General features: G+C 37.1%; 1 protein-coding gene across 1 annotated transcript; it reads right to left on the bottom strand.

Annotated features, from left to right (window-relative positions):
* Positions 1-178: 178 nt before the first annotated feature.
* Positions 179-27,144, bottom strand: LOC307159764 (HHIP-like protein 1). Its single transcript, XM_079873344.1, has 9 exons — positions 26,650-27,144; positions 20,640-21,286; positions 18,657-18,800; positions 14,320-14,648; positions 12,835-12,961; positions 12,523-12,668; positions 11,225-11,306; positions 3,738-3,820; positions 179-2,206 (listed from the first exon to the last, which is right to left on the bottom strand). Exons 1-9 carry the CDS (start codon positions 26,926-26,928, stop codon positions 1,311-1,313), a joined length of 2,733 nt encoding a protein of 910 aa, XP_079729470.1. The 5' UTR covers positions 26,929-27,144; the 3' UTR covers positions 179-1,310.

Here is a 27,144-nt window from a genome sequence, read left to right as displayed (position 1 = left end):
TGAGGAGGAGAGAAGAAGTCTTGTCCATTGTGTGCTTCAGTGTTTATTTAATAGTTTTTTTTAGTTTGTTTCAGATCAGTTAAGTTAGGAAAACCATCACATCCACCACACCAACATCCAAACAGCAACGGAAGATATTGTAATTGATATAGGCTATACAAGATTTGAATACAACTTTGCGATCCTCACAACGATTATGCAAACGATTTTATTTAAATGTTTTAATTATTACAATACAACAAAGAATGTCCAGCATTTGTGATTAAAAACAATCATCATTTAGAATGTGCAACAAAAATGCAATATTTACATAGCAATAACCTGAAAAAGACAATCTGCAAAATCTCATGATTGCTAGGTGGATATACTTTAATCTTTCGGTTTTATTTATTTATTTTAATTAATTTCACAATTCTTATGAGGAAAAAATGATGGGTAACACTTTACAATAAAGTTTCATAACATTAGTTAATTTATGAACTAACACGAGCTATGAACTATCGATACAATTTTTACAGTATTAATCTTTGTTAACATTAATTAATAAAAATACAGCTGTCCATTGTTTGTTTACGTTAGTTCACTGTGCATTAACTAATGTTAACAAACACAACATTTGATTTTAATAACGTATTAGTAAATGTTGAAATGAACATTAACTAAGATTGATGAATGCAGTTCATTATTAGTTCTTGTTAACTAATGAAACCTTATTGTAAAGTGTTGTCAAAATATAAAAAAAGTTAATACATTTATATCTCTTGTGTGAGATGGTCAACAACTCACCGCAGTGTAGTGCATGATTCAGTGTGGAAAAAAATATTATTAAAATGTGTGTTTGATTGATGAGTATAACTTGTGAGTGCAGTTTACTTATTCAATCATATTTTTGTTCTATCTCTCCATCCATATAGTCTAATACAGTGGTTCTCAACTCCAGTCCTCGGGACCCGCTGCTCTGCACATTTTGTATGTCTCCCTTATTTAACACACCTGAACCAGATCATCAGCTCGTCAGGAGAGACTCCATGAACTGAACTGAGTGTGTCAGATAAGAGAGACATACAAAATGTGCAAAACAACGGGTCCCAAGGACTGAAGTTGAGAACCACTGGTCTAATATGATATTTCATTTGTGTCTTTATTCAAAAACAAAACACTGATTCTCTTCTAGTTGCAATGGGGGAATTTCCAGTTCGTCATAATTTTATAGTAGGTCATTTTAAATGATAATATATATATATTTGTTCTGTCAAATGGACAGTTTCTCTGTAAACAGTTGTATTTTTGGTCTGTGGCATCACTGTCTTTCACTCCACTGCATGTTCATAATGGCCACACACCACCCCAACATCCTCGTCATGGGAACAGTTGTTTTTGCCCAGTTTGGCGTGTTTGCAGTGTAACAGAGTCCGTTCCGTCCCTTCGCACTCGACGTCGTCCAGCAGGATCCTGACTCCGCTGGCTCCCGCTCCGAGCTCTGCTCTCTTCGCCACGCGCTCGACCACGGGGAATCCCAGCTGCCGGCAGACGACCGCCGCGGCCTGCGTGTTAAACATGTCGTCGCACACCGTTCCCCATTCGCCACGCACGAAGATCTCGACCCGGCCGCGGTCCTTCCACCCGTCGGCGCTGACCAGCCTCACTGTCCCGGATCGACGCCGACCCCTGCGCTCGCCTTTCCTCCGGGGTTTCCCTCGACCTCGTTTCCCAGGTCTGCCTGTTTGGGTCTTTGCGGTGGGTTTGGGTGCCGGGGTCCAGTACGAGGGCCTGGAAGGGGTGTTGGGTTTGGGTGCCGGGGTCCAGTACGAGGGCCTGGCGGTGGGTTTGGGTGCCGGGGTCCAGTACGAGGGCCTGGCAGGGGTGTTGGGTTTGGGTGCCGGGGTCCAGTACGAGGGCCTGGCGGTGGGTTTGGGTGCTGGGGTCCAGTACGAGGGCCTGGCGGTGGGTTTGGGTGCCGGGGTCCAGTACGAGGGCCTGGCGGTGGGTTTGGGTGCCGGGGTCCAGTACGAGGGCCTGGCGGGGGTCAGTGGCCGAGGGGTCGTGTGGAGAGCGCGTGGACGAGGCGTAGAGTGGCGGACTGTGGTCGCTGGAGGCGTCCTGCGAGTTGTCGTTTGTGGTGCTCGCGGCCGTGAGGTTGAACTGGGTTTGGTCGGCTTTGGTTTGGGAATGGCAGTCGTTGAGGGTTTTTTGTTAATCACGAACTCTGTGGAACAAATCAAACAGAGAGTCAAAAAACTAGCAGAACAATCACCCTTTCTAGTGATTGCAATTGCGATTGCTGTGATGTTCGTAGGGCTGCATGATTTGGCCAGATTTTTGTGATTATCAATATTGTTCTAAAAAATATATATTTTGTATGATAATAAGGCAAGGCAAGGCAAGTTTATTTATATTGCACATTTCATACACTATGGCAATTCAAAGTGCTTTACACAGAATGTAATTAAATAATCACAAAATAAAAGCAAGGAAAATTAAAACAGTTCTAAAAGGAATTACAAGAGTAAAAAGATGATACATAGATACACTTCTCATCTGGCACAACACCGGTGTATCATATTTTTCACAACTGCTTGTTTTACTGTGAGATTTTCCCATGTTGATTGTACTATGTCTGTGGTGTTCTTTCAGCGCGCCTAAGTAATCTATTGGACGTCTCCAATAGATTAGATTTTTCCCTTAAATCAGACGGGAAGAGCTCTAGGGAAGGAATCAAAGGACCTTGGTCCCCGACCTCGAGTTTCACATTAAACTCACTACTCTACCATAGACTACCACAGACTCATCTTTCAATTTCACAATTAACATTTCAGAGTAATTTATGTTTGTAATAATATTAATAATTCACAATAAGGCTCCATTAATTAATGTTAGTTAATGCATTAACTTAGAGTTCATGTCAGCTCAGCTCCATTAAATAATATTCACAGATACAACTTATGATTTTAATAATGCATTTTTAAATGTTTACATTAACATTGACAAAGATTAATAGATGCTTTAGTATTATTTTTGATTGTTAGACAACGTTAACTAATGTAGTTAACTAATGTGAACTAATAGAACCTTATTGTAAAGTGTTGCCATAATAATTGTATTATTATTATTATTATTATTACTAAATAAAAATATAGAAATTATAATATAATTATATAGAATATGAAAATTAATAATAGAAATTTTAGAAAAATAGAACATTTTTAGAATTTTAGAAAAATAATATAATTGTATTTAACATTACAACTGTAAAATTACATTACTTATGTTTAATTCCTTTACTTTTAAATGTTAAACTATCAAACGTTTATTTTGACTGTAAACAGCAGGGAGCTGTTAATCTTTTGTTGATAAACATCTCATTTTCATCTAGTATATGAATGCATTATTTTCTAATTTTTAGAATATGAAGATGGTTGGCACATGTTGTGTTTCCAAATGCACGGTAAAATGACTCAAACTCAGAGCAGATTCAGATGGAGTTCACGAGGAGCAGCATTTACTGTGAACCGAGACGCTGAAAACACCGGCAAATCAAGAGTTGCTCACGTGTAAATAAACACAGTGCTGCGCTTCAGTCTGAAACACGCAGCGCATTCATTTCATTCAATCGCAGTCTTCGCCATTTGATAATCCACATGCACTAAGCCATATCACAATTTTGGTAGTATTTTTCTTAATCGTGCAGCCCTACTCAAATCTCACGCCTTCAATGGGAAGAAGGAGTGCTTGTTTACCTTCTTTAGGACTGAAATGAATCAGTTTGCCCTTGATGTTGACTGGAGTGGGCTTAAAGCTGCACTTGCCTGGAGGGGCCCTCCTAAATAGTGAAGAAAATGTCCAACTGTTAATTTCACAGCTTTTAACAGTAAGTACAAACATACCTTACACCCAGAGCCTAAAACTAGCTTTTTGCCACACCTGCCAATGGCCGGTGACTTAAAGGAGAACTCTGGTCAATTTTAACATTTTTTTGTAAATTTGGAGTGCTGTCAGTACAGAGAACAACGACAAAAATCGGTGTTGCCTACACCGTGTTATCCTCTTTTTAAAATTTGCACCCTGTTGACTTCAATGGGGCAAGTTTTAAACCTGCTTTTAGCCTCTTAACATCCTTGATGTGTCATTACAAGTGCACAGGTCATGTGAGTGATTCCTTCGTAGTGAACGCGGGTGAATCTGACTGCAGTAGATGTGAAAGATATGAATAAAAATGATGTTAATTCAGCCAGCGCTCATACCTGTGTTTATTTCCTGTTTTCGGTCTAAGTCCACGCGCGTGATCATAGGTAACTAACTAACTGCGCAAACTCGACAATCGACTACTGTGGACTTCAGCTGAAAACAGGATGTAAATACAGGTATGAGCGCTGGCTGAATTAACATCACTTTTATTAATATCTTTCACATCTACTGCAGTCAGATTCACCCGTGTTCACTCTAAAGGAATCACTCAACATGGCTGTGCACTTGTAATGACACATCAAGGATGTTAAGAGGCTAAAAGCAGGTTTAAAACTTGCCCCATTGAAGTCAACAGGGTGCAAATTTTAAAAAGAGGATAACACGGTGTAGGCAACACTGATTTTTGTCGTTGTTCTCTGTACTGACAACACTCCAAATTTACAAAAAAATGAGCTCAATGTTAAAATTGACCGGAGTTCTCCTTTAAGAAGATTTACCAGCCACAAACATTTTTCATTAAACTGTTCTCTGTTCCAATTTCGATACCAAAGCTAAAACTACAATGCTAACTAAACATTATTAAAGACAAGTAACAGTAGTTTTCAGGTAGAGACATTGAATAAAGTAATCAAATGTAAACTAACACTGCATAGTCTTCATAAATAAACATAGATTAATAAACAAAAGTTATTCAGTCAAGATCAGTCAATGATTTTGTTTCTTTGCCTTTTGTTGTTTGATTAATATTAAAAATACAGACAGCAGTATAAATATCAGGCTGCTGTCACTTTAAGACTAATGCACGGATCCAATACACTGATACTGTTATACATCTTCCTCTACTGTTTACATTTACAGTGCTATGCCTAAGTTTAGACACCCATGCTAAAGTTGAATAAAAAGAGGAATAAAAAATCATCTTTTGGAAATTGAACTTAATGCCTTAATTAAAAAAAATAGGAAAAATCCAACCTTTAAGGACACCAATTTTCTTTGTGAATGAATAATGTATTGTAAATAAATAAATGTTATTCCTTAAAATACAGGATGCATAAGTCTGGACACCCCTATGTTAAATTCCCATAGAGGCAGGCAGATGTTTATTTTTAAAGGCCAGTTACTTCATGGATCCAGGAGACTATGCATCCTGATAAAGTTCCCTTGGCCTTTGGAATTAAAATAGCCCCACATCATCACATGGCCTTCACTACCTAGAGATTGGCATGGAGTACTTTCCATAAGATCATCTCTCAATGCAAATCAAACCAGCTATTAGGCTAACTGAAATAAAACCATGCCAATCTCTAGGTATGGTGAAGGCTATGTGATGATGAGGGGCTATTTTAATTCCAAAGGCCAAGGGAACTTTATCAGGATGCATAGTATCCTGGATCCATGAAGTAACTGGCCTTTAAAAATAAAAATCTGCCTGCCTCTATGGGAATTTAACATAGGGGTGTCCAGACTTATGCACCCTGTATTTTAAGGAAGAACATTTATTTATTTACGATACATTATTCATTCACAAAGAAAATTGGTGTCCTTAAAGGTTGGATTTTTCCTAATTTTTTTAATTAAGGCATTAAGTTCAATTTCCAAAAGATGATTTTTTATTCCTCTTTTTAGTCAACTTTAGCATTAGTGTCTAAACTTATGCATAGCACTGTATTTAAGCCATAACCGGTTATGTTTACTTGGATACTCGCAGAGATGGGCATTTTTGACACATTTTTTGTGAATTTGTCCATTCAAGAGCATGAAGACGTGAAAGAGAGCTCAATTCAGTATTTGCTTCAGATGTTTGCGCACACAAAACTTTCCATACAGCTTAAACTCTTGTGACGATGCAGCGCTGGCCTGTTAATTGTCCCGAGCGATCTTCATGTTTGTTTTACTGTTATGTTTTCACAAAATTGCATTGTTAGAATTCATTAAAAATATTACCGGCCAACTGGCACATTTCATACACTCGCCAACACCTGTTTTATTATTCGCATTTGGCGCTTGGCGCTTGCTAATTTTAGGCCCTGCTTACACACATAATCGAACAACAACAGAAAGAAAAAACTTTAACTATTGCTCATCAGAGAGAATAAATGACAGGATTTTTATTTTGAGTAAGCTATTCCTTTAATATTGCCCCTAAAAAGCGCTATCACTATATTTTCATTTATTAATTTATTTTGATATATTCTAAGAGGCGTTTTGGTATAATCAATATAGACAATCAGATTAGGCAGGGGAGGAGGTTGTTTTTTCTACTACAGCTCTGCATTACCATCATACCATCATGTAAAGTTTTATTAAGTGGATGTTAACAAAACTGAACCCCGTCTACAGTCTGCACTCAAAAAATGAATTTTTGCCTCTTGTTAAATTTAATTAATTAAAATAAGCAAAAGTAACACAATTGTTTAATATTTTGTCACAACTTAATTTAATTGTGTTCAATCAACCTAATATATTTAAAACTGAAGTTTACTTAAATTGTGTGAAAACTACATGAATCATTTTTGTTGACAGCTAACTGGGCAGTGGATCTGTAGTTCCCAGCATGCTTTGCAAGGGACTGCATTAGGAGGGTACATTTAGGGATAAACGTGTTATTTTATGTGTTTTTCTGTAAATGGAAAGATGTTGTTAGTTAATGTTAGTGTTTAATATTCAGTTATGTTAGAAACTTAGAGGACTTTCTGTAATGTGTTTGAATTTTGTGGTTACCATTATGCAGAAGAGTGGTGTAGTGGCAATTTTTTCATTAAACAATCATCTTTGCATAAGAGACAGTCTGGAATCAAATGATCATTAAAATTAATTTATTTCCCTGCAAGGAAAGGCCCAGTTGACACACACAGAGGTAGACAGTATAGTCTGTGGTTCACGTGAGACGACGAGAGGGAGGGCAGAGGAGTCTTTATACTGCTTTCAAGGTCTTCTGCTTACAGGCCCTTATCTAAACAAGGAGAGGCTTCCCTGCTAGTTTTCTGATACTGCTAAGTTTGTTCTTACAAACTCGGAACTGATGTTTTGCTTTCAAAAGATAAGCTTGTGATTGGCTGAAACAGTTTGCTTATCTGAGACTGAGTGTGTTGTGGCTGAAACGGCAGTCTGACCCAGAAAATGTGAGTTCCTCTATACCACTAACCAGAAACCGCATTCATTGTATGGCTTGTTTTTCATTATGACAAGTGTCTGCAACTATGCCAGGGGACAATACCCTGAAGAGAAGAAAATTATAGATTAAGAGCTAATGGGAATGGGCTTTCAAGAGCCAGCTGAGACCATGAGGTGATAGTCATTATTTTTTGTGGAGACAGTAACAAAAATGTATTTATTTCAGGAACATGATGCTGGTTGCCTTATGGGCAAGGGAAAAAGGAAAAATTATAGAAGTGTTGATATTGAAATAATATGCCTGTAAGATAGTTTTAACTCCTGAAGGTTGTTAGACATGTTGGTGGCTAAAGATGAAGACAGCTTTTGTAGATTCAAGAAAAGTCTGGATAACAAAGGTGAATGGTCAAAGGTTATTGTAATGAATTTATTATTAGATTTTGTCTAAGTTACAGTCTTAGGAGGCTGTTGAAAAGATTATTTGTTTATAGTGAGAGAGACTGCTGAGTGGAGGAAGGGATGGTACTCTGTCTGTCTTTCTGTTATCGGCCTGCTAAAGCAAGCTGAAGCAAAATAATGATAATGAACCAAAACAACCCAGCTGACTTTTCTAAGAGAAAATGAATAATGAACAGCTTTGAAACTGGTTAAGAGACCATGTAAAATTAGATAAAAGCTACAGGAAAATGAGAAGTTTAAAATCTTTTTTAAAATTTAAATATATGTTTAGAGTAAACACCAAAGGATATGAATATGAGAATATGAGCGGTTCATAGTCAGGAATGTGTGTGTTGGATGGTGACAGCATTGTACTGTATGTTTTATGAGTGTTGATTCATGTTTGGTATGGGTTAGTTTAGGGGAGCTATTCTGTCCCCATAGTGTGTATGTTGTGTCATTAACCTCTGGATGGAGTTTTATCATTACAGATGGGTTGAGGCAAATAACAAATTTGAAAGAAGCAAAAATCTGATGAAAAGACAAGACAGAACACGGGGCAAGTTTTAAGTTGATTAGTCATCAAGCTCTGTCTGGCAGTAATTACTTTTGTCATTTATGGTGTTGATTTGAATTACTTTCTGGATCAGTTTAAGTATTTATGTAAATTGGAATCGTTGTGATAAATGAAAATGTTATAGATTTGATGGCAACAACAAAGTGACACATTGGCTAAGTCAATATCAAATTATCCAGAGAGCCCCTCACATTTATGAATATTGTGAAGTGAACAAAGGAGGAGAATGTTGTTTGACTGACACTGACCAAGTCTGTACACCACGACCTGACTTGATAGAAACAATTGATGACTTTGACATTGAAAAATGTTTGTAGATGACTGACTTAAGAGACTAAATAACAGGCCTGAAAAACCGTGAGACTCAGGGCCGGTGCCCTTCAAATTATTAGATAAGAAGATGAGATTGTGGCTTACGTAATGTTTTGTTTCAGAGGCAGAGAAAGATGTCTGGGGGGAAATTTGGCTGAAGGACAATGTTTGGGTTAGTGTTTACCCAAACACCATTAAGGTAAATTGATTGAATCATGCATCAAAAGGGGGATGGTAACAATTGCCATACCAAGGGGTTCAAATTTGATGAATGCAATCGCAGTGGGACGATAAATGTTGGGAGGACACTGGGTTTAACTGGGTAAAAGCCCTGTAAGAAGTCATTCTTCTCCCTAACAAAATTGCTGTCTGTAAGTGTGCTAATAACAAGGACTGTTTCAACAGGAAACGCTAGGGCAGATGCGGCAGTGAAGGCAGCACAGCAGACAAAAGAAACTATGTGTACTTTACTATCTGACAATAACCTCGACATTTGTTTTTCTTTACAGAGCATGCAGACTTTTGATACAGGGCAGAATGAAAGGCCACACCTTGCGCAGCGCATAACTTCAAATTTTCCTTTTGCAGAATGTCAGGATGGATTGTGTCAAACAGAACTGATTCTGTTCCAAATATATAAATATTGTTTTGTTAACATGAGCAAAGTGGGTTGAGTGTTTTTTTTTTTTTTTTCAGGTTTTTCAGTGCTATTCAGTGAGCAAAATTATCTGGTGACAATATGTTTCAGGCTGTTGACTCCACAGGTCACACCAAAAGGGACGACCAGCTAGACAAGCGGTCAATAACAAAATAGCTAGGGCCTGCATTCACAGGTGACAGCAGGCAGGAAATGGTTAATTCCAGTGGAGGTGCGGTCGGGATCTAAGGAAAAATCTTGTAAGGATCGGAAAATGTTCGGAGAGTGTGAGACCTGGGTCCACGCCTCTCACCTTAGACTACACCAACCAACCTCAGCAACCCCATGCACCGACGCGGAGGGCAGTGAGGGATCAAGGAACGTGCTGATAACGTACCTCCCTTGCCAGCGAGGGAAAGCCCATTGCAACGACTCGCAAAGAGTCACCCTGGTGAAGACGGAATGTCCATGGGGCAAACGAGATGATCAACACACCTGGAGGAGGATCTGGACCAACTAATGGTTTAAGTTTAGCAGAATAATTTGTTTTGTGACGATTTTGATGATTTTATTTTATTAAATCAAACTAGGGCTTAGTATTGATATCTAATGATTTGATTGGTGCAAATGTTTTCAGGAAAAGTAGAAAATCTATTCAATGATGTGAAGTACAATCATAAGCAAAAAGACAGTCGGTCTGTAATGGAAAAGTCTGAGTTAATTTTTAACAACCACATTGGATAGAATGGATACAATCATCAAGACTCTTCTGGTTAGATTTTATTAAATAGGGTATTAAATAGAGCTTACTAAGTAAAACCATTGCCCGATTGAATTAAAAGTTAACTAAATATGGTTAGGAAAATGGTTAGGAAAATGGTTAGGAAATATGTAGATGGGTGTGAATTAATGGAAAAGGCAAAATGTATGAGTTATGATTGTATGTGTTATTCTGATAATTTTGTTATTCATGGGTGAATACGAGTACTGGAATGTCTGTTCAACTGGCGAAAATGATAAAATTAGGCATATGGTGGAAGTAGCGGAAGCTACAGTAACTTGGTAAATGGGGGGGTGTTTTTCATTTTCTTACTTTCTTATTCTTTCTTTCTAAGGACGATGATAATGTGTAAAGAGGGTTAAAAGCAGCAGTCATCCGTGTCACGAGGTGGCGTACAAGGACAGGGTTTGAGACAAACACTGTGAGACAAAGGGGGAGACAGCTGAAAAGGGAACCTCTGACCCCTTGGGATCAGAGGTGGTCCCATTTGGGACTTCTGAGTTTGTAGGAATAAACTCAGAAGAATTAGATCACTAGAAAACCTGTCCTTCTATAGATAAGAGCCGGCCTCTAAGAGACCTTGGAAAGGCTCTGTTTCTTCCTCCCTCGTTGTCGCACTTGTTCCACAGACTGTACTTGTGACTTCTGTGTGGCAACTGGGCCTTCTTGCAAGAATAAAATACTTTTAATGATCATTTGATTTCAGAGTGTCTCTTACGCAGTGATGATTGTTTAATGAGAATTTTTGCCACAACAGTGGCGACTGTGTTTAGTTTAGGGCTGTGGGCACTCGTATACACTATACATGCATTAAACCTCATTCGCAGACCTGCGTAAGTAATATTCAATATTTCTCTGTGAAAGGTGGTTTTAATTAAATTGAACACTAGTAGCTTCTATCATTGGAAATAACTGTAGAGTCAAAATAGCTAAAATTATAATGTTGGCGATTTTAGGCAGGGCAAAAATTAAATGTAGTCAACCTGACAAAACTTTATCTAGCAGGAATGACTAAATGAATTTAAGTTCATACAACAAGATTACAACAAATCATTTCAAACAAATTAGATTTTGTTGGAAAAATGTAATTCATTTTCGTGGAAAAGTTTTCCTTAATGTAATCAAGTTTGTTCAACAGTTTATTTTTTTGAGTGTGTCAGTATCAATACAGTGTGTGTACCTCGAGGGATCCACTATCTTATACACCACTCCGGCTCGGGCTGTGGCACTCGCCGCTCCTGTCGCGAGGAAGTACAGCTCACCTGAAACACAGACACACTCTTAGGAGGAAAAACGGTTCAATGGGGTTCTAGAAGCCTCAATTTTAAAGAGCCCTTTATGCCAAAAAGGTTCTATATAAGGAGAAGTGTCTTAAATGACTGCATAATACTTCCATGTTTAATGGTTTATTTGATTTTTTCTACTAATGAAGTATGTTTACGAGCTGTCTAATTTATAAACTTGAATTAAAAGAACAATAATTTATTAAAACTAAATCTATAAAAGGATCCCATGATGGGAACCCCTTTAAGGTTCTATAGAGTACAGGTCTCACCCCCTTTTTTAGTGGCGCTGGTTTCCGAAAGTATTTTTTCCATTCATTTTTCCCATAGGGATTTTATAAAAGTCTTCTTTAAAGAGTTATAAGCCATGAACCAAGCCAACCAGGGACGAGGTGAATCACAACTTTGATTTGAAGAAAAACATTATTAAAGATCGTAACAAAATGACAAAGGTACACGACTGTGTACTTAATGGCTTTAGTGATTTAAAATCATTTACAAATGTTGATTTTATATATAGCAAAATATGGATATGTACTATATACAAACATTTTGAATGTGGAGAGATCGACTCATTATACTCATTTACTTTCGTTATTGTTTATATTCTTTGTTTAAATGTCGTCTTATGTTTTTGGAGTTTGATTTATTAAAACCCATTATACGCTTGATTGTCTCTGTCTGCTGCTCACCGAACAAAGTCTCTTAAATGTGTGACCTTTAGCTACAAGCTTTATATTGATGAGTAGCCTACTTTAGGAAGTAATCTTATAGAATAGAAAGTTATTCTTCATGACCAGAAGAATGACCTTTCTCAAGAGTTTATAATCCTTCTTGAGAGTTGATAAGAAGATCGTACGGTCGGTTTGGTGGACGAGCGGATTATTCGATGTGAAATTAATTCTGTTAAAGGTTATTCTGAAATTTGATCTATAGCCTGTCTGTATATTCATAACTGATTATAATTCGTTAGGGTTAATTATCTATATATAGAGATTCAAATACATGGGCCATGTATTCCCTTTTTGGGTGATTTAAAATGTGTAGGTAATAATTGATCATAACCAGTATGATTAATTATTAATTATATATTCCCTTTATTTGAGCTAATTCGCCACATGACTGTATATTGGAGAAAATGTAAAGCTGTTGAAGACCCTAAAAATAGTCACACACAGATCTGCTCTCAAGTTACCTGCCTCATCTTCGCCAAATGATATGATATACTTGTAGTAGCTGTTTATAAGTTTAGGGAAACTGCACGTTTTGTCAGAGCCCATACAAATCTCCTTATAGTTCCATTTTCCCGTCTCCGTGTTTTCCTTTAGGGACATCAGGCGCCTAGGATGCATACAATGGGAGAAGTCTGATATATTCAGTGCATAGTAATCATACAAACAGTGAAATAAATCAGCCATTATGGGAAAGTAGCATGCATTAGTCTATATTCTTGTTTATATTTTATTATATTGGACTATAATTCAAGTACTAGAGAAAACATACGTACCCACTCATAAAATCCCCAAAGATATACAGACCATTCAGATTGGGCATCTGGCAGCCTCTGTAGATGTAGCCGCCAGTTACAGACTTGCCGATTTTATGTGGGTAAGCAAATATCGGAAGAATATCGTCTATGGGAAAGGTAAAATAAAGATATTTTCATCTCATATACTCGTCAAAACTCAACTGGAACCAACAGCAGTTTGTGAAACTGGAGCTGTATTCATAAAAATCTTTAACATAAATGAAGAAAGGATAACTTTAAAAGAAAGTAGTTTTCAAATATTTTCTTCAGAAGAGATTTTTTTTATGAGAATAAAATGACAGGCTTTTATGTTGTTTGTCTGATTATATACTAGCCTACAGGTTTAGAGATTAGCTTGTCCAATACAACAAATTCGTTACTTCAACATTTGTAAAGTGCATAAAATGTATTAAATTACTGTAAACATCAGAATTGTCTGGGTTACCTTGTAAATTGACTTAAAGAAACAAAAACTAAAGAAAGCAATAATGGTTGCACTTTATTCTACAGTACGTGTACTTACAGTGTACTTAACTCAGAAAGTATAGGTTTATGGGTAGATTCAGGGTTAGTATTACCTAGTTATTACTCAATTATTGTAATAATTGTAATAAGTAAATACAGTATAAAGGGAACAGGACTGTAAAATAAAGTGCTACCGTAATAATAATATTTGAAGCAACTCAATAAATTCATTAAATATATTTCTTTTTGACGTTCACAACATAGACGCCCAAAATTGAAAATGATATCCTGTCATTACAAACTCGTAAGACTATAGAGATCATTAGAAATCTAAATGAGCGGTTAAGTCCATATTTTCTGAAGAGACACGATTGCTTTAAATGATGAACAGATTTAATTTAGGCTTTTATTCACATATAAACATTCATCCATCAACTCACACATCAGTTGTGGTAAATGCAAGCTCAAGCATGAGCCAATGAGGCTCATTCTCGTGTTGCGCGGCACGTTTGAGCTTCTCTTTCTGTTCGAGGCATTAAAAATGCCGGTAACACTTCATTTTACAGTGTCCTTGTTGCATGTTAAATGTTCTTACCATAGTAATAACATTAAATTATGCATAATTACATGCAACTAACCCTCAACCAAACCCTAATCCTACCCTAACCCTATAATGTAGTTGCTTAATATTACTCAGTACTAAAATATATAATTACACTGTGACAATGACACCTTAAAATAAAGTGTAACCAAAATGCCTTATATCCTATGCATTTTTTTTCTAATGTTTGCATAGTAAAATAAAGCCTGTAACTGTAGTTTGCCTTTTTTGCCAAATAATTTAGTCAGATATGTGTGCACCCCAATGCCCGCATAACCAGGCTCATACACCAGGCTTCTGTCATTGCATTGTATTTAAATAAATATATAAAATATTATCCTTATTTTGATGGTTTAATTGAACTTGTAGGGTCATTGAAAATTGAAAGGTTTGCTTACTGAGTGACGAGTTGGAGCATAGTTTGTTGTCGTAACAGGAGAAGCCTTCTTTTGCCCTCCATCCATAGTTCCCTCCATTTTCGATCAGATCCACTTCCTCATATTTATTCTGCCCAACATCCCCGCAGAACATTCTGCCTCGGCCCTGGCCGCTGCCTGGATCGCCCCTGTCGACTGAACATCTCCACATGTTTCTCACACCGTAGGCGTAGATCTCCGGCCTCGAGCCGCTCTCTCCTACAAAAGGATTGTCTGATGGGATACTGTAGGGGGCGCCATGATCGTTGTTGTCTATGTCGATTCGCAGGGCTTTGCCTAGAAGAGTGGACCTGTAACATCACAGAGTTTGTTTTTACTTGAGAGAAGTAAAATATAAAAAGGGTTTGTATAAGATTAAAGTAATAGAAGTAACTGATCCCCATAAGATTGCACTCGTAAGACTATAGTCTTAAACATTTGCAACGTCTGCTGATCCTTTTCTCTCTCTTACCCGCATCCTTGCTAAACTCATGCTAGGCCTCTCACATCCCACAATGCCGTATGTCAATATTGACACTGGCGTGGGCTTGACCTGTCCGTAAAGAGGCTCATTTTCCCTCCTGTGAAAAGAACTAAAGCTTCTCCTGGCTTAGATCTGTCCTTCATTCAATGTATCTTTTTTTCTGCTTTGTTATTTTCATCTAATTATTAGATTAGTTATTTATTGGATTAGATTTATAGATTATTATGTTAATACCAATCAACTTCAGACCAGGGTCATTATTTATTACTAAAACTAAAACCATTAAAAAATAATTTGGCCTTTTTGTATAGGCCTAATTATATTGTATATTCAATTTTCAATTCATCATATACAGGTGCTGGTCATAAAATTAGAATATCATCAAAAAGTTGATTTATTTCAAGAATTCAACTTAACAGGTGATACTAATATATTATATAGACTCATTACATGCAAAGTTAGATATTTCAAGCCTTTATTTGTCATAAGCTTACAGCTTTATTAGAAAATTAGAATATTACATGAAATCACACAGTAATTACACAGTGATACCATGGTCATTGAACCAGGTTTTGGTTCTTTTGGCAGTGTGGGCAGGTGCAAATCCTGCTGGAAAATGAAGTCAGCATCTCCATGAAGCTTGTCTGCTGAAGGAAGCATGAAGTGCTCTGGAAATGTCCTGGTAGACGGCTGCGTTGAGTGGACAGCACAGTGGACCAACACCAGCCGATGACATGGCTCCCCAAACCAACACAGACTGTGGAAACTTCACACTGGACTTCAAGCATCTTGGATTGTGTGCCTCTCCATTCTTCCTCCAGACTCTGGGACCTTGGTTTCCAAATGAGAAGCAAAATTTGCTCTCATCAGAAAAGAGGACTTTGGTCCACTGTGCTTTATTAAATCCAGAGTCAACGCAGCCGTCTACCAGGACATTTCCAGAGCACTTCATGCTTCCTTCATTTTCCAGCAGGATTTGCACCTGCCCACACTGCCAAAAGAACCAAAACCTGGTTCAATGACCATGGTATCACTGTGTAATTACTGTGTGATTTCATGTAATATTCTAATTTTCTGGGATTTTGATTTCGTGGGTTTCGTAAACTGTAAGCCATAATCATCAAAATTATAACAAATAAAGGCTTGAAATATCTCACTTTGCATGTAATGAGTCTATATAATATATTAGTTTCACCTGTTAAGTTGAATTCTTGAAATAAATCAACTTTTTGATGATATTCTAATTTTATGACCAGCACCTGTATATGTATATTCATATATGTATATATATACAGTACCAGTCAAAAGTTTGGAAACATTACTATTTTTAATGTTTTTGAAAGAATTCTCTTATGCTCATCAAGCCTGCAGTTAAAAACAAAAACACACACACACAAAAAAAACAGTAATATTATGAAATATTATTACAATTTAAAATAATGGTTCTCTTTTTTAATATACTTTAAGATGTAATTTATTTTTGTGATGCAAAGCTGAATTTTCATCAGCAAGTACTCCAGTCTTTGGTGTCTTATGATCCTTCAGAAATCATTCTAATATGATGATTTGATACTCAGTTATTATCAATGATGGAAACAGTTGTGCTGTTTAATATATATTTTTTGGAATACTTTTTTCAGGATTCATTGATGAGTAAAACGTTAACAGCATTTATTCATAAAAACAGCATTTATTCAAAATAAAAACATTTCTAACAATATAAATCGTTACCATCACCTTTTATCAATTTAACGCATCCTTGTTGAATTAAAGTACTAATTTCTTAAAAAAAAAATAGTTATTGTTCCCAAACTTTTGAACGGTAGTGTATATTGTTACAAAAGATTTCTATTCTAAATAAATACAGTTCTTTTTAACTTTTTATTCATCAAATAATCCTGAAAAAAGTATCTCAGGTTATAAAAAAAATATTAAGCAGCACAACTGTTTCCAACATTGATCATAAATCATCATATTAGAATGATTTCTGAAGGATCATAAGACACCAAAGACTGGAGTACTTGCTGATGAAAATTCAGCTTTGCATCACAAAAATAAATTACATTTTAAAGTATATTAAAAAAGAGAACCATTATTTTAAATTGTAATAATATTTCATAATATTACTGTTTTTTTTTTTTGTTTGTTTTTTTTTAACTGCAGGCTTGATGAGCATAAGAGACTTCTTTCAAAAACATTAAAAATAGTAATGTTTCCAAACTTTTGACTGGTACTATATATATATATATATATAAGGAAAATTGAAACTTCTTTTATTTCAGCTGGTTGCCAAGGAAACATTTTTCAACTTGATGTACTAAAATAACTAAAACTGAAATAAAAATGAATAAAAACTGTATAAACATTTTTTAAATGAAAATTACAAAAGCACACACCATATATAAACTTTTAGCTTAAATGAAAATGAAAATAGAATATTAATATAAAATAACAATCAATAAATATAAATAAAAAAACAAACAAAAAAAATATGAATAAAAACTATAACAGTATATTGGGGATACAAACATAATACTGCAACATATATAAATAAATAAATTCATAAATAAATATATAGATGTAAAACTTGCAAGAGGCATCTGTTCAGACATAGCACATCATAAACAATAAAACAAATGTTTAATCCATAAATTTGCAGTGTTATAAGGGTTGTCAAAGTGAAAGTGTTAATGCAAATGATTAGTATATTGATCACATGCATTGTGATTATAGTAAATGCAGGCTTTGCAAAGAGGCTTTTATAAAAAAATATATATATATATATAGAGAAATGTACTGCTTTACTCGCTTTATTTACAGCCATTCAAAAGTAGCCAAGTACTGACATGCATTCAAAAGTAACCAGAAATCAGAGCCCTTTTTTTATTTTACTTATTAAGTTACTGTGATTGCTGATAGTGTTTTATTCTACAAATAAATGAAACCTGCTTCTACAGGCTTGTATACAGTAAAAGCTCAGAGGCAATAATCTAGATCTTCTCACCACAGAAGGTTGATATGAAGCTGAAGACTAAGCTTTTCAATAATGTGTGTGGTACAGAAGACCATCAGTAACTATACGCAACTCTGCAATTCAACATGTACAATATAGTACAAGCCAGTATATACTTCTCTTTTAGTCATCGACAGCAGGACTCCAAGACTTCAGTGGCTACGACAGGTTTCTCTATAAGACTGAAAGGCTTGCTGTGTGATTATACAACTGTGAGTTTCACCGTGCCACTCTCTGTATTCGGCAGGCACTGCCAGGTCTGCTCATGTCACATGGGGAAAGGAGGGTGGCAGGCCAATGCTAATATTTTGAGGCTGTCTGGCTAAATGCATAACTCAACTGGGGCACATGTACGCCAAACTTCTAGATTTAAACTGCTTAAATTAGGCTTTTGTGCTCCGAAAATGACAAAAACACCATTAAAGTCATCCATACGGCTTATGATCCACACTGTATTCCACAGAGGATTTACTTGAACGGACCACTTTTATGGTGCAACCTAGTGTTGGGTATCAACCGCAAGAAGACTGCAAAAAGCACACAGTTTTGTTTGGTCGACGTGGTCATTTTCTAGCACACAAATAATTGCAGTCTTAGATAATTTTATTATATAATATATATATATTTGATTAACGATTTGTCCAATTTGATTAATGAGTTAATAAACGTAGTAACCTGTTACCTTAAAGAGCCGTTTCTACTTGAATTAACAATTAAAATTATTATGTTAGGATAAATTAATCTATGTAGGTGGATTTAGAAAACATTCTATAACATTAAGGCAAGTTTAAGGCAAATAAAGATAAATTGAAGATTACTCACTTGTTTTGAGAATTCCCAAACTTTCCGAAAGGGTCTCCTGCTTTGCCACCATCTCCTATGAATACGTACAGATAGCCATCCAACCCAAACAGCAGCTGACCTCCATTGTGGTTTGATGCAGGCTCATCAACTTCTAGAAGTGTCCTGTCAACCAGAATAAGCATCACGGTGACTGACGAAAGTGGGTGAGAATCACACATCTAAACGAAAGATCTTGGATAGAAAGTCCTGCATTTCAGAATCTGTTTTTTAACCCTGTAAATCCTAATGATACATGAATCTCTAAAGCCTCTAAATTACCAACATCACAACTTTGCTGAAAAACATGTTGTACGCAATCTACTGCATGCCTTCTGTCATCTGATGGTTTAGACTTTATTAGCCAATGAAAGGCCTTTTAGTATAATTCCACCTTTAGGTCCTGGTTCATGTGTCTTTTTGCTATGAAATCTTTACAGATTTTTATAAGTTACTTGTTGTGAAACGAATGGTTTGTGGATACCCTTTGTTGACTGTGATTGTCTCCACATCAGAGAAGATCTGAATAGTAGGGTTGGGTATCGTTTGAATTTGAACGATTCCGATTCCGATTCCAATTCCTTGTTTCGATTCCGGTTCCTAACTATTCTCGATTCCGATTCTTTTAAGAGGCAGGGTCAAAAAAGTTTAGATAAATTTTAATTCTATGAACTTTTTACTTTTTATGAACTCTACTATTTCTCACAGGGCTGTTTTCAACTACAATATAAATATCAAATCTATTTTAAACATTATTTTTTAGGATATTTTAAATGAGCTAGCTAACCAACGGTCTTTCTGAAGGAAATAGTCTGACCTTCTCCATCAATTGCTATTTTCACAGCTAAAATGGGCTATCAGGTAAAATAGGCTAAATAAGGTTGTTTACACTCATGTAAATGTGTTTTCATAAATTTTTTTTTTTTTTTTTTTTTTTTTTACGTTCGCCGGCATCGCGCGCAGTTTTCAAACGGACGAGCAGAGGACGAGAGAATATGGTTGTAACTTGCAAGATACTGAAGAATAAGAAAACATAAGTACGTTTTTAAGGTTTAACGTCAGGGTTGTTTGCTCTGAATACATTTTATGAGACGCTGTGAGTTACTGTAATAAGGGAACTCACACAGCGTCTCATAAAATGTATCGGTTCGCAGTTTAGCATAACAATCCATGCTTACACCTGTGCTAGTAATACACGCATTTACCATGCCGTGTGTACGATACAGTTTACAAATGTTTAACTAATGTGGGGAAGTAGGCTACAGCTGTAGTGTTCAGCGAGTTAACATTTGGCAGTTTGAAATCGATTAGGTGGTTACTTCAGTTCAGAATAGGGCTAGAAATGATCAAATTGGTAACTTAGACAGCGGTTTCTTCTTCCGGTCGGCGGACTGTGAATCGAAACTAGGAATCGAAATTTAAACTTTTGAACGATTCCGGGAAAATCGCAAAGCTAGTCCCGGTTCAAATCGATACTCGATACCCAAGCCTACTGAATAGCTACACCACTATCACTGCCTACAAAACTAATTGTTGTTTCCGCAAGTATCTGTCTGCCATCATCATTTCTGAAACACGTGAGGATGAATGACGAAAGAATATGTGCCAATTATAGCCTATGTATCAAAAAGGTATTTCAAACAACAACAACACATAATGCATTTCTCCAACCTTTAAGCTTGAACCACTGCATATGATAAATAATGTAAATTATCAAAGATTATTAAATTTAAAAAAAATTTGAATCAAAACTATTTAACAAAGTTTGATGAGATAAACTTTGAAAATGGCTTGAGAAAGCCTAGCCAGAAAATGTATAATAAGAACACACACAGACAGATAGACAGACAGATAGATAGATAGATAGATAGATAGATAGATAGATAGATAGATAGATAGATAGATAGATAGATAGATAGATAGATAGATAGTTAAACAAACAGATAGATAGATAGATCTCCTCACCTTTCTGAGGAGTGATCCAGCATATTCATATCTGAATCGGACACGAGGAACTCACTGATGCGAATCTTCTCCTGCTTCTTCACAGACACAGAGTAGTAGACGTAGGCCTTTTTCACCTTGGTGAACTGAGGATGCAGGGCAATGCAGAGGAACCCTCGCTCATCTCCTGCCCAAGGTGATGTTAGAACCGCCCTGGTCAGATTCAGGAAGGGCCTGTCGATTCTAGAGCCATTCGGCAAGTAAACCCACACGTAACCCAGCTGCTCGGCAACAAAGAAGCGGTGAGTACCGTCATTCGCATGTACCATCGCAACAGGATTGCGAAGACCATTCGCAACTTCTTCCAGGCACAACTGTATGCAGCCTTGCGGATCCGCCTTCACGTCTCCCAGGTTGGCGTTGAGCTTGTCGTCAGAGAGGACGTTTGGGTAACAGTACTCGGGATCTTTCAGCTCAAGGTATTTGCAGAACTTGCTTCGGTCTTCTTCAATGGCAGAGGTTTCATTGTAGTTGGTCAGAAGGCTGAGAGTGTACCGGCAGTGGAGCCAGTAATCCCCACAGTAGTTTCCACAGAGTCCGGGAAGCTCCCGCATCGGGGTGTTGGCGTCTTCTGCATCGTACAGATGTGCTGCATACGGGGAGCATTCCTGAAACAAGCAAATCAACGCATCAACATTTACACGATTATTATCTAACAGTTTCTCAAAGACATGTCAAGATTACTTCAGGACACTGAGTCTAAGATTCGGCTTTTAAGCAGCTTCAAGGGCCCGTTGCGAAAACATTAGCAGAATTTTGATTGTAAAGAAGGTCCATTGTTTCATGTTGGTTGCAGATGGATTTTTTTCTTAGATTTTTTAACAAATATATATATATATACTGTATGTATATAGCGCAAGTCTTTTATAAAATTCTCAATTCTCGCATCTTATTCCAGATCAGAAGTTTGCTTGTTCAAATCACGTCAAGGTCAAACAATCCCTAGTTTGACCATAAGTATTTTTTTAATTTAAGGAATCCTTACTGTTAGACCCTATAACTAGTTCAGCAAATTCCCAGAAGTGCAGGACCTTGTGGCGCAACGGTAGCGCGTCTGACTCCAGATCAGAAGGTTGCGTGTTCAAATCACGTCGAGGTCAAACACTCATTAATCTGACTGCAAGCATTTTATAAAATTCATGAATCCTTACTGCTAGACCATATAACTAGCTCAGCAAATTCCCAGAAGTGCAGGGAAAATTCCCAGATGTGCAGGGCCTTGTGGCGCAATGGTAGCGCGTCTGACTCCAGATCAGAAGGTTGCGTGTTCAAATCACGTCGAGGTCAAACACTCATTAATCTGACTGCAAGCATTTTATAAAATTCATGAATCCTTACTGCTAGACCATATAACTAGCTCAGCAAATTCCCAGAAGTGCAGGGAAAATTCCCAGATGTGCAGGGCCTTGTGGCGCAATGGTAGCGCGTCTGACTCCAGATCAGAAGGTTGCGTGTTCAAATCACGTCGAGGTCAAACACTCATTAATCTGACTGCAAGCATTTTATAAAATTCATGAATCCTTACTGCTAGACCATATAACTAGCTCAGCAAATTCCCAGAAGTGCAGGGAAAATTCCCAGATGTGCAGGGCCTTGTGGCGCAATGGTAGCGCGTCTGACTCCAGATCAGAAGGTTGCGTGTTCAAATCACGTCGAGGTCAAACAATCACTAATCTGACAGCAAGCATTTTATAAAATTCAAGGTTGCAGATGGATTTTTTTCTTAGATTTTTTAACAAATATATATATATATACTGTATGTATATAGCGCAAGTCTTTTATAAAATTCTCAATTCTCGCATCTTATTCCAGATCAGAAGTTTGCTTGTTCAAATCACGTCGAGGTCAAACAATCCCTAGTTTGACCATAAGTATTTTTTTAATTTAAGGAATCCTTACTGTTAGACCCTATAACTAGTTCAGCAAATTCCCAGAAGTGCAGGACCTCGTGGCGCAACGGTAGCGCGTCTGACTCCAGATCAGAAGGTTGCGTGTTCAAATCACGTCGAGGTCAAACACTCATTAATCTGACTGCAAGCATTTTATAAAATTCATGAATCCTTACTGCTAGACCATATAACTAGCTCAGCAAATTCCCAGAAGTGCAGGGAAAATTCCCAGATGTGCAGGGCCTTGTGGCGCAATGGTAGCGCGTCTGACTCCAGATCAGAAGGTTGCGTGTTCAAATCACGTTGAGGTCAAACAAGCACTAATCTGACCATAGTTCTTTTTTTTATTTAGGGGATCCTTATATACGTGTGTGTTTGTGTAATTATGGTTTTCCCTCTTTATGATATCAGGACAGTCATAGTACACTCTTAAAAATAAAGATTCCAATATATATATATTGCTCTTACATGGATACCATAGAAGAATGATTTTGGGATCCTCAAACCTTTCAGTAAACGGTTGTTAAAAAGCCATTTTTTGTGAAGAACATTTTAATAATTAACCTTTTCCCACCTTCTTCATAGAACCATAAATGCCAAAAAGAACCTTTATTTTGAATATTAATAAATTTTGAATATGTTTTGAATAAAGAACCTTAATTTTTTAAATGCATGAGTTGCATTTTTTTAAATAAATTGATAGATCCATAAAAAAAATTGCGTCCTGTCATTGGCCCATAAACACTGACTTGCTGCCATCATCAATAAACCTTCAGTTAACCCTATAAATGCTCAAGCAGCTAATTCATCCGAAATGTATTTGCTGTGTAAGCCTTTTCATTCCCATCCTCCTCATAGTCTGGCAAACGTGGCAGTCTTGCACGTCTTCTCTGCTGTCGGGATCCCGGGATTCAATCCAGCAGCTGGTGATGATGATGTGAGCTATAAATACAGTGACTTTTGGACATTTTGGACTATCCAAGCCTTCATTATGCCTTAGCCACAACACCACACCCATCAGAGGACTGAGCCAGCCTTGGCAATGAGACTGCCAGCTCGGGACTGGAAATCATCTGAGATTACTACAATGACATTAAACAAACAATGAACCAGAAAGTGGTTTGGATCGATGGGGTATCTCGCTCGTAACACATTGCAGACTTTGTAACGTAGCCGAGATGTAGATGAATAATCTTTCAAGTCTCTCTAATGATGTTTGGTAGCAATTCAAACAAAATATAAACCTATTTTATGTATTGTGGGTTATGTGGTATAAATGAGTCCAGCATTTCCTAAACAACACACATGGTTATGTAATATCCTGCAAGCATGGAGAAAAAACTCAGAGAAACTCATGATTTCTGAGGACATGTGGTAAAATATCACCCTCAAATGACTAATAACAGACTTATTCATCTGATTTTACTTCATAGATATCATATAAGATTAGTTGAGGTGTTACATTGAATGTTTAAACTGCATGCGAGGTTATAGTAAACGCTTCAGAGTACAATACCAAGTGTCTACTTTTTTTAAATGCCGAAAAAAGCACCAATTCCCACTCTCGCTTTTCTTCAGATGTACTATCCATACATTCTGATCCTATTGTGAGTTTTTGTCCAGTCATTGCGTTCCTCTTTTTCTGTCCCTCAAATAATTCTGTTTATAAGGTTCTGTAATTATGAGACTCTGTTGGAGATCACAATCTCTGTTGTTATCAAACCGCTGATGGATTTGGTTCAACAGATGGTCTCAGCAGGGTTTCACTCATCAACACATTTGCCCCACTGCACCTCGAATCCATTAGCTTACATGCTTGTGCCATTCACTCTTTAGGCAATTATAAGTTTACAGCTTTCCCTTAAAGCTTTTCTCTGTTGAAACAGAATAAGGAATGCCGTATGAAACAAACATTTGTACTGTATCTGGTCTGTGATAACATCATAAACCTCAAGAGGGTGTCCAAAAGTGTGGCCTAAAGAACATGGCATGTCTGAGAATAAGACTACTGATTGCATATTCATTATTTTGGAAAATTCTACTATTTATGCAATAAAACGAGCAACCTCTGAATTGCAGCCAATATCAGCAACGTTATTGAGAGTGTGATATTGATGTTCAACAAACAGTAGCGCCGTTATGTTCCTGAATGAATCAGAATTTTTACACGAATCGGCTGAGTGAACAGTTCAATGACTCTCTCATAAAGACAGTGGCTGCATCCGAAATTGCATACTTCCCTACTATATAGTAGGTGAAAAACTGTTTGTAAAAAAATAGTTACGCCAGTCATTTGGTGTTGCAAGCAGTTGTCCATGAGGGGCTGCCACTTTTACATTCGTTTTGTGTTTATTTATATATTAAAGTGTTAAACGTTTGCCGGTTCCCGCCTCCTTCTTCCCTGGATTACTAACCTCATTACATCTGGAAAGCACAAACAAGCTGATATAAACAGTGAAAAGTCCCAGTGCTGTTGAAATATCGGCACTTGGAATGCTGTTCGACCAATCAGGGGTGTGTTTCCCATACAATGACGTAACTCACTGCTCAACTACCATAGTACGATGCATCGTTGAAGAAATCAACTAGCTCTAGTCACGACTGTTTCCCGAAACTGTTTTGTCGCAAATTGGTCGTTCAACCACATTGGTTTATGACGTCACGCACGTGGTGGAGTTATAACTTCTTTTAATGAATCTGTTTGAGATCGAATTAACGCTAGATGGTTTGCTATAAATGACATCTGAGGACTATTTCTCATTTTTCTCAATTATTTTGCTTTATTTCGAGATTCAATCATAGTCTCGTTCTTACATAGTAGAGCACGTTCACACATGTGCACTCTTCAGAAACGGTGCTTTAAATCTCTTGACAAACTAAAAGACGTAAATGACATTTGTATATTCTAAATAAAAGACACAGGTTGTACTGAATGTCAGCTTGCTTATTTTGCTCAAGATGAGGATTTATTGAGTCCACATGTCATGCAAACTAGAAACTCTGCTTCTAACCACAGGTCGAGATCTGTCGTTCCAACTACACAACTCTGCGATGCTGTTTGCGAATGTTCGTTAGAACGATGGTTTCGGGAAACACAGACTTGTTGAACTGCTGATAACGACGGAACTTGCGAACATAGTTGGCTAACGATGCTTTTGGGAAACACACTCCTGATCGGTTCAAAACTGATGTATCATGAATATTTAGTAGCCTTTCCTACTCTTGTTCTTTCTTTCTCTATATATATTTAATGTCATTGTTGCCCTGACCTTTGCACAGGAATATGATACATCCTATGCCTAGTGAGAGGAAGCATATATTTCCCTTCCCTGCAGGTTGGAGAACACAAGCAGCTCCCTGTATCTGGGATAAATGTTCCAACAAAGGCAATCATTGAGCTCAGCTTCACCACTAAGTAGTCAAATAAATCAGGTGTTCCCTTTGCCAATCTAAATCCCACTGCAATCTCAAAACCATATTTTCAAATATCATAATTTAATCCCAGCAGCCTTGAAGTGTCAATGATGTAAGTAGGTGACTAACATTCAGACACTAGTTTTGGTTGGTGTGTCCTGAATGCCAACACTCAGATAAAGACACATATCAACTGTGAGATTTCAGTTTTGGTTGACTTTGACTGATCATGTGTGGGTTTATTTTTAAGACTGAAGAGTAAAATTCACATGAAATTTTCATAGATATCTCACATTTTACACTGATGTCATCATTCCTACAAATAGCTCAGTCATTACTAATGCAGAAGTCATCCAGCCGTTTGAAAGCAAAGTCAAAACACAAATGATGTAACTCACGCAATGATGTAACTTCCTCTGTATATAAACACTGATGAATGAGACAAAATCTCATCACTTACATCAAAACTGCATGAATAATTCAATTCATTATTAACATTTGTCCTTAATTATCAAGTTATTTATTCAAAATTAATATAATAACGTAATTTATACAACAATCCTGTCTTATACGTCTCTATATTCTACAGAGAATTTAAAGGGCTAAAGTTAAAATATCCACATGCTGTAATTTAATTAAAGTCAGAATTACGCTGACCTGAGACTCACCTGGCAAAGAATACTGCGGATGTACTTCCCACAGGCCATGAATCCCGAATGATCGAAGTAGTCCATGATCTGGTAGAAGCGCTGGGAAATTTGGTTATCCCTGTCTAAGTCACAGCATCCAAATTTGGCATATTCCTTGCAGAAGAGCAGGGGCTCGGGAGGCTGGAATGGAGGCTTGTAGTCCAGGCACTGCGGGTGGGCATTTCCCTGCGGAGAGATCAGGATCAGGAGCACCAGCAGACTCAAGCATTGAGCTCTCCACACTGTCATTCCTCTCATTGCACAGGCGAAAACTCACACGTGTCTGCGTACAAAGGTGGCTTGTGCTGAGTTTGAGAAACACCAATGGTGTGGTGGAGTTTCTCCGTCAGTTAGCGGTTGCCGGCGGTCTGTATCCCGCAAACATGTGCAAATGCACACACACACAAACACACATGGACAGCCGGAATACTGCTACACAAGGCCCACTCATTCAACAGCCATGCTACACACACA

Source organism: Squalius cephalus, assembly GCF_949319135.1.
Source record: "Squalius cephalus genome assembly, chromosome: 6".
Lineage (NCBI taxonomy): Eukaryota > Metazoa > Chordata > Actinopteri > Cypriniformes > Leuciscidae > Squalius > Squalius cephalus.
The sequence above is the reverse complement of the archived record's forward strand: the minus strand, read 5'-3'. Positions and strand labels throughout refer to the sequence as shown.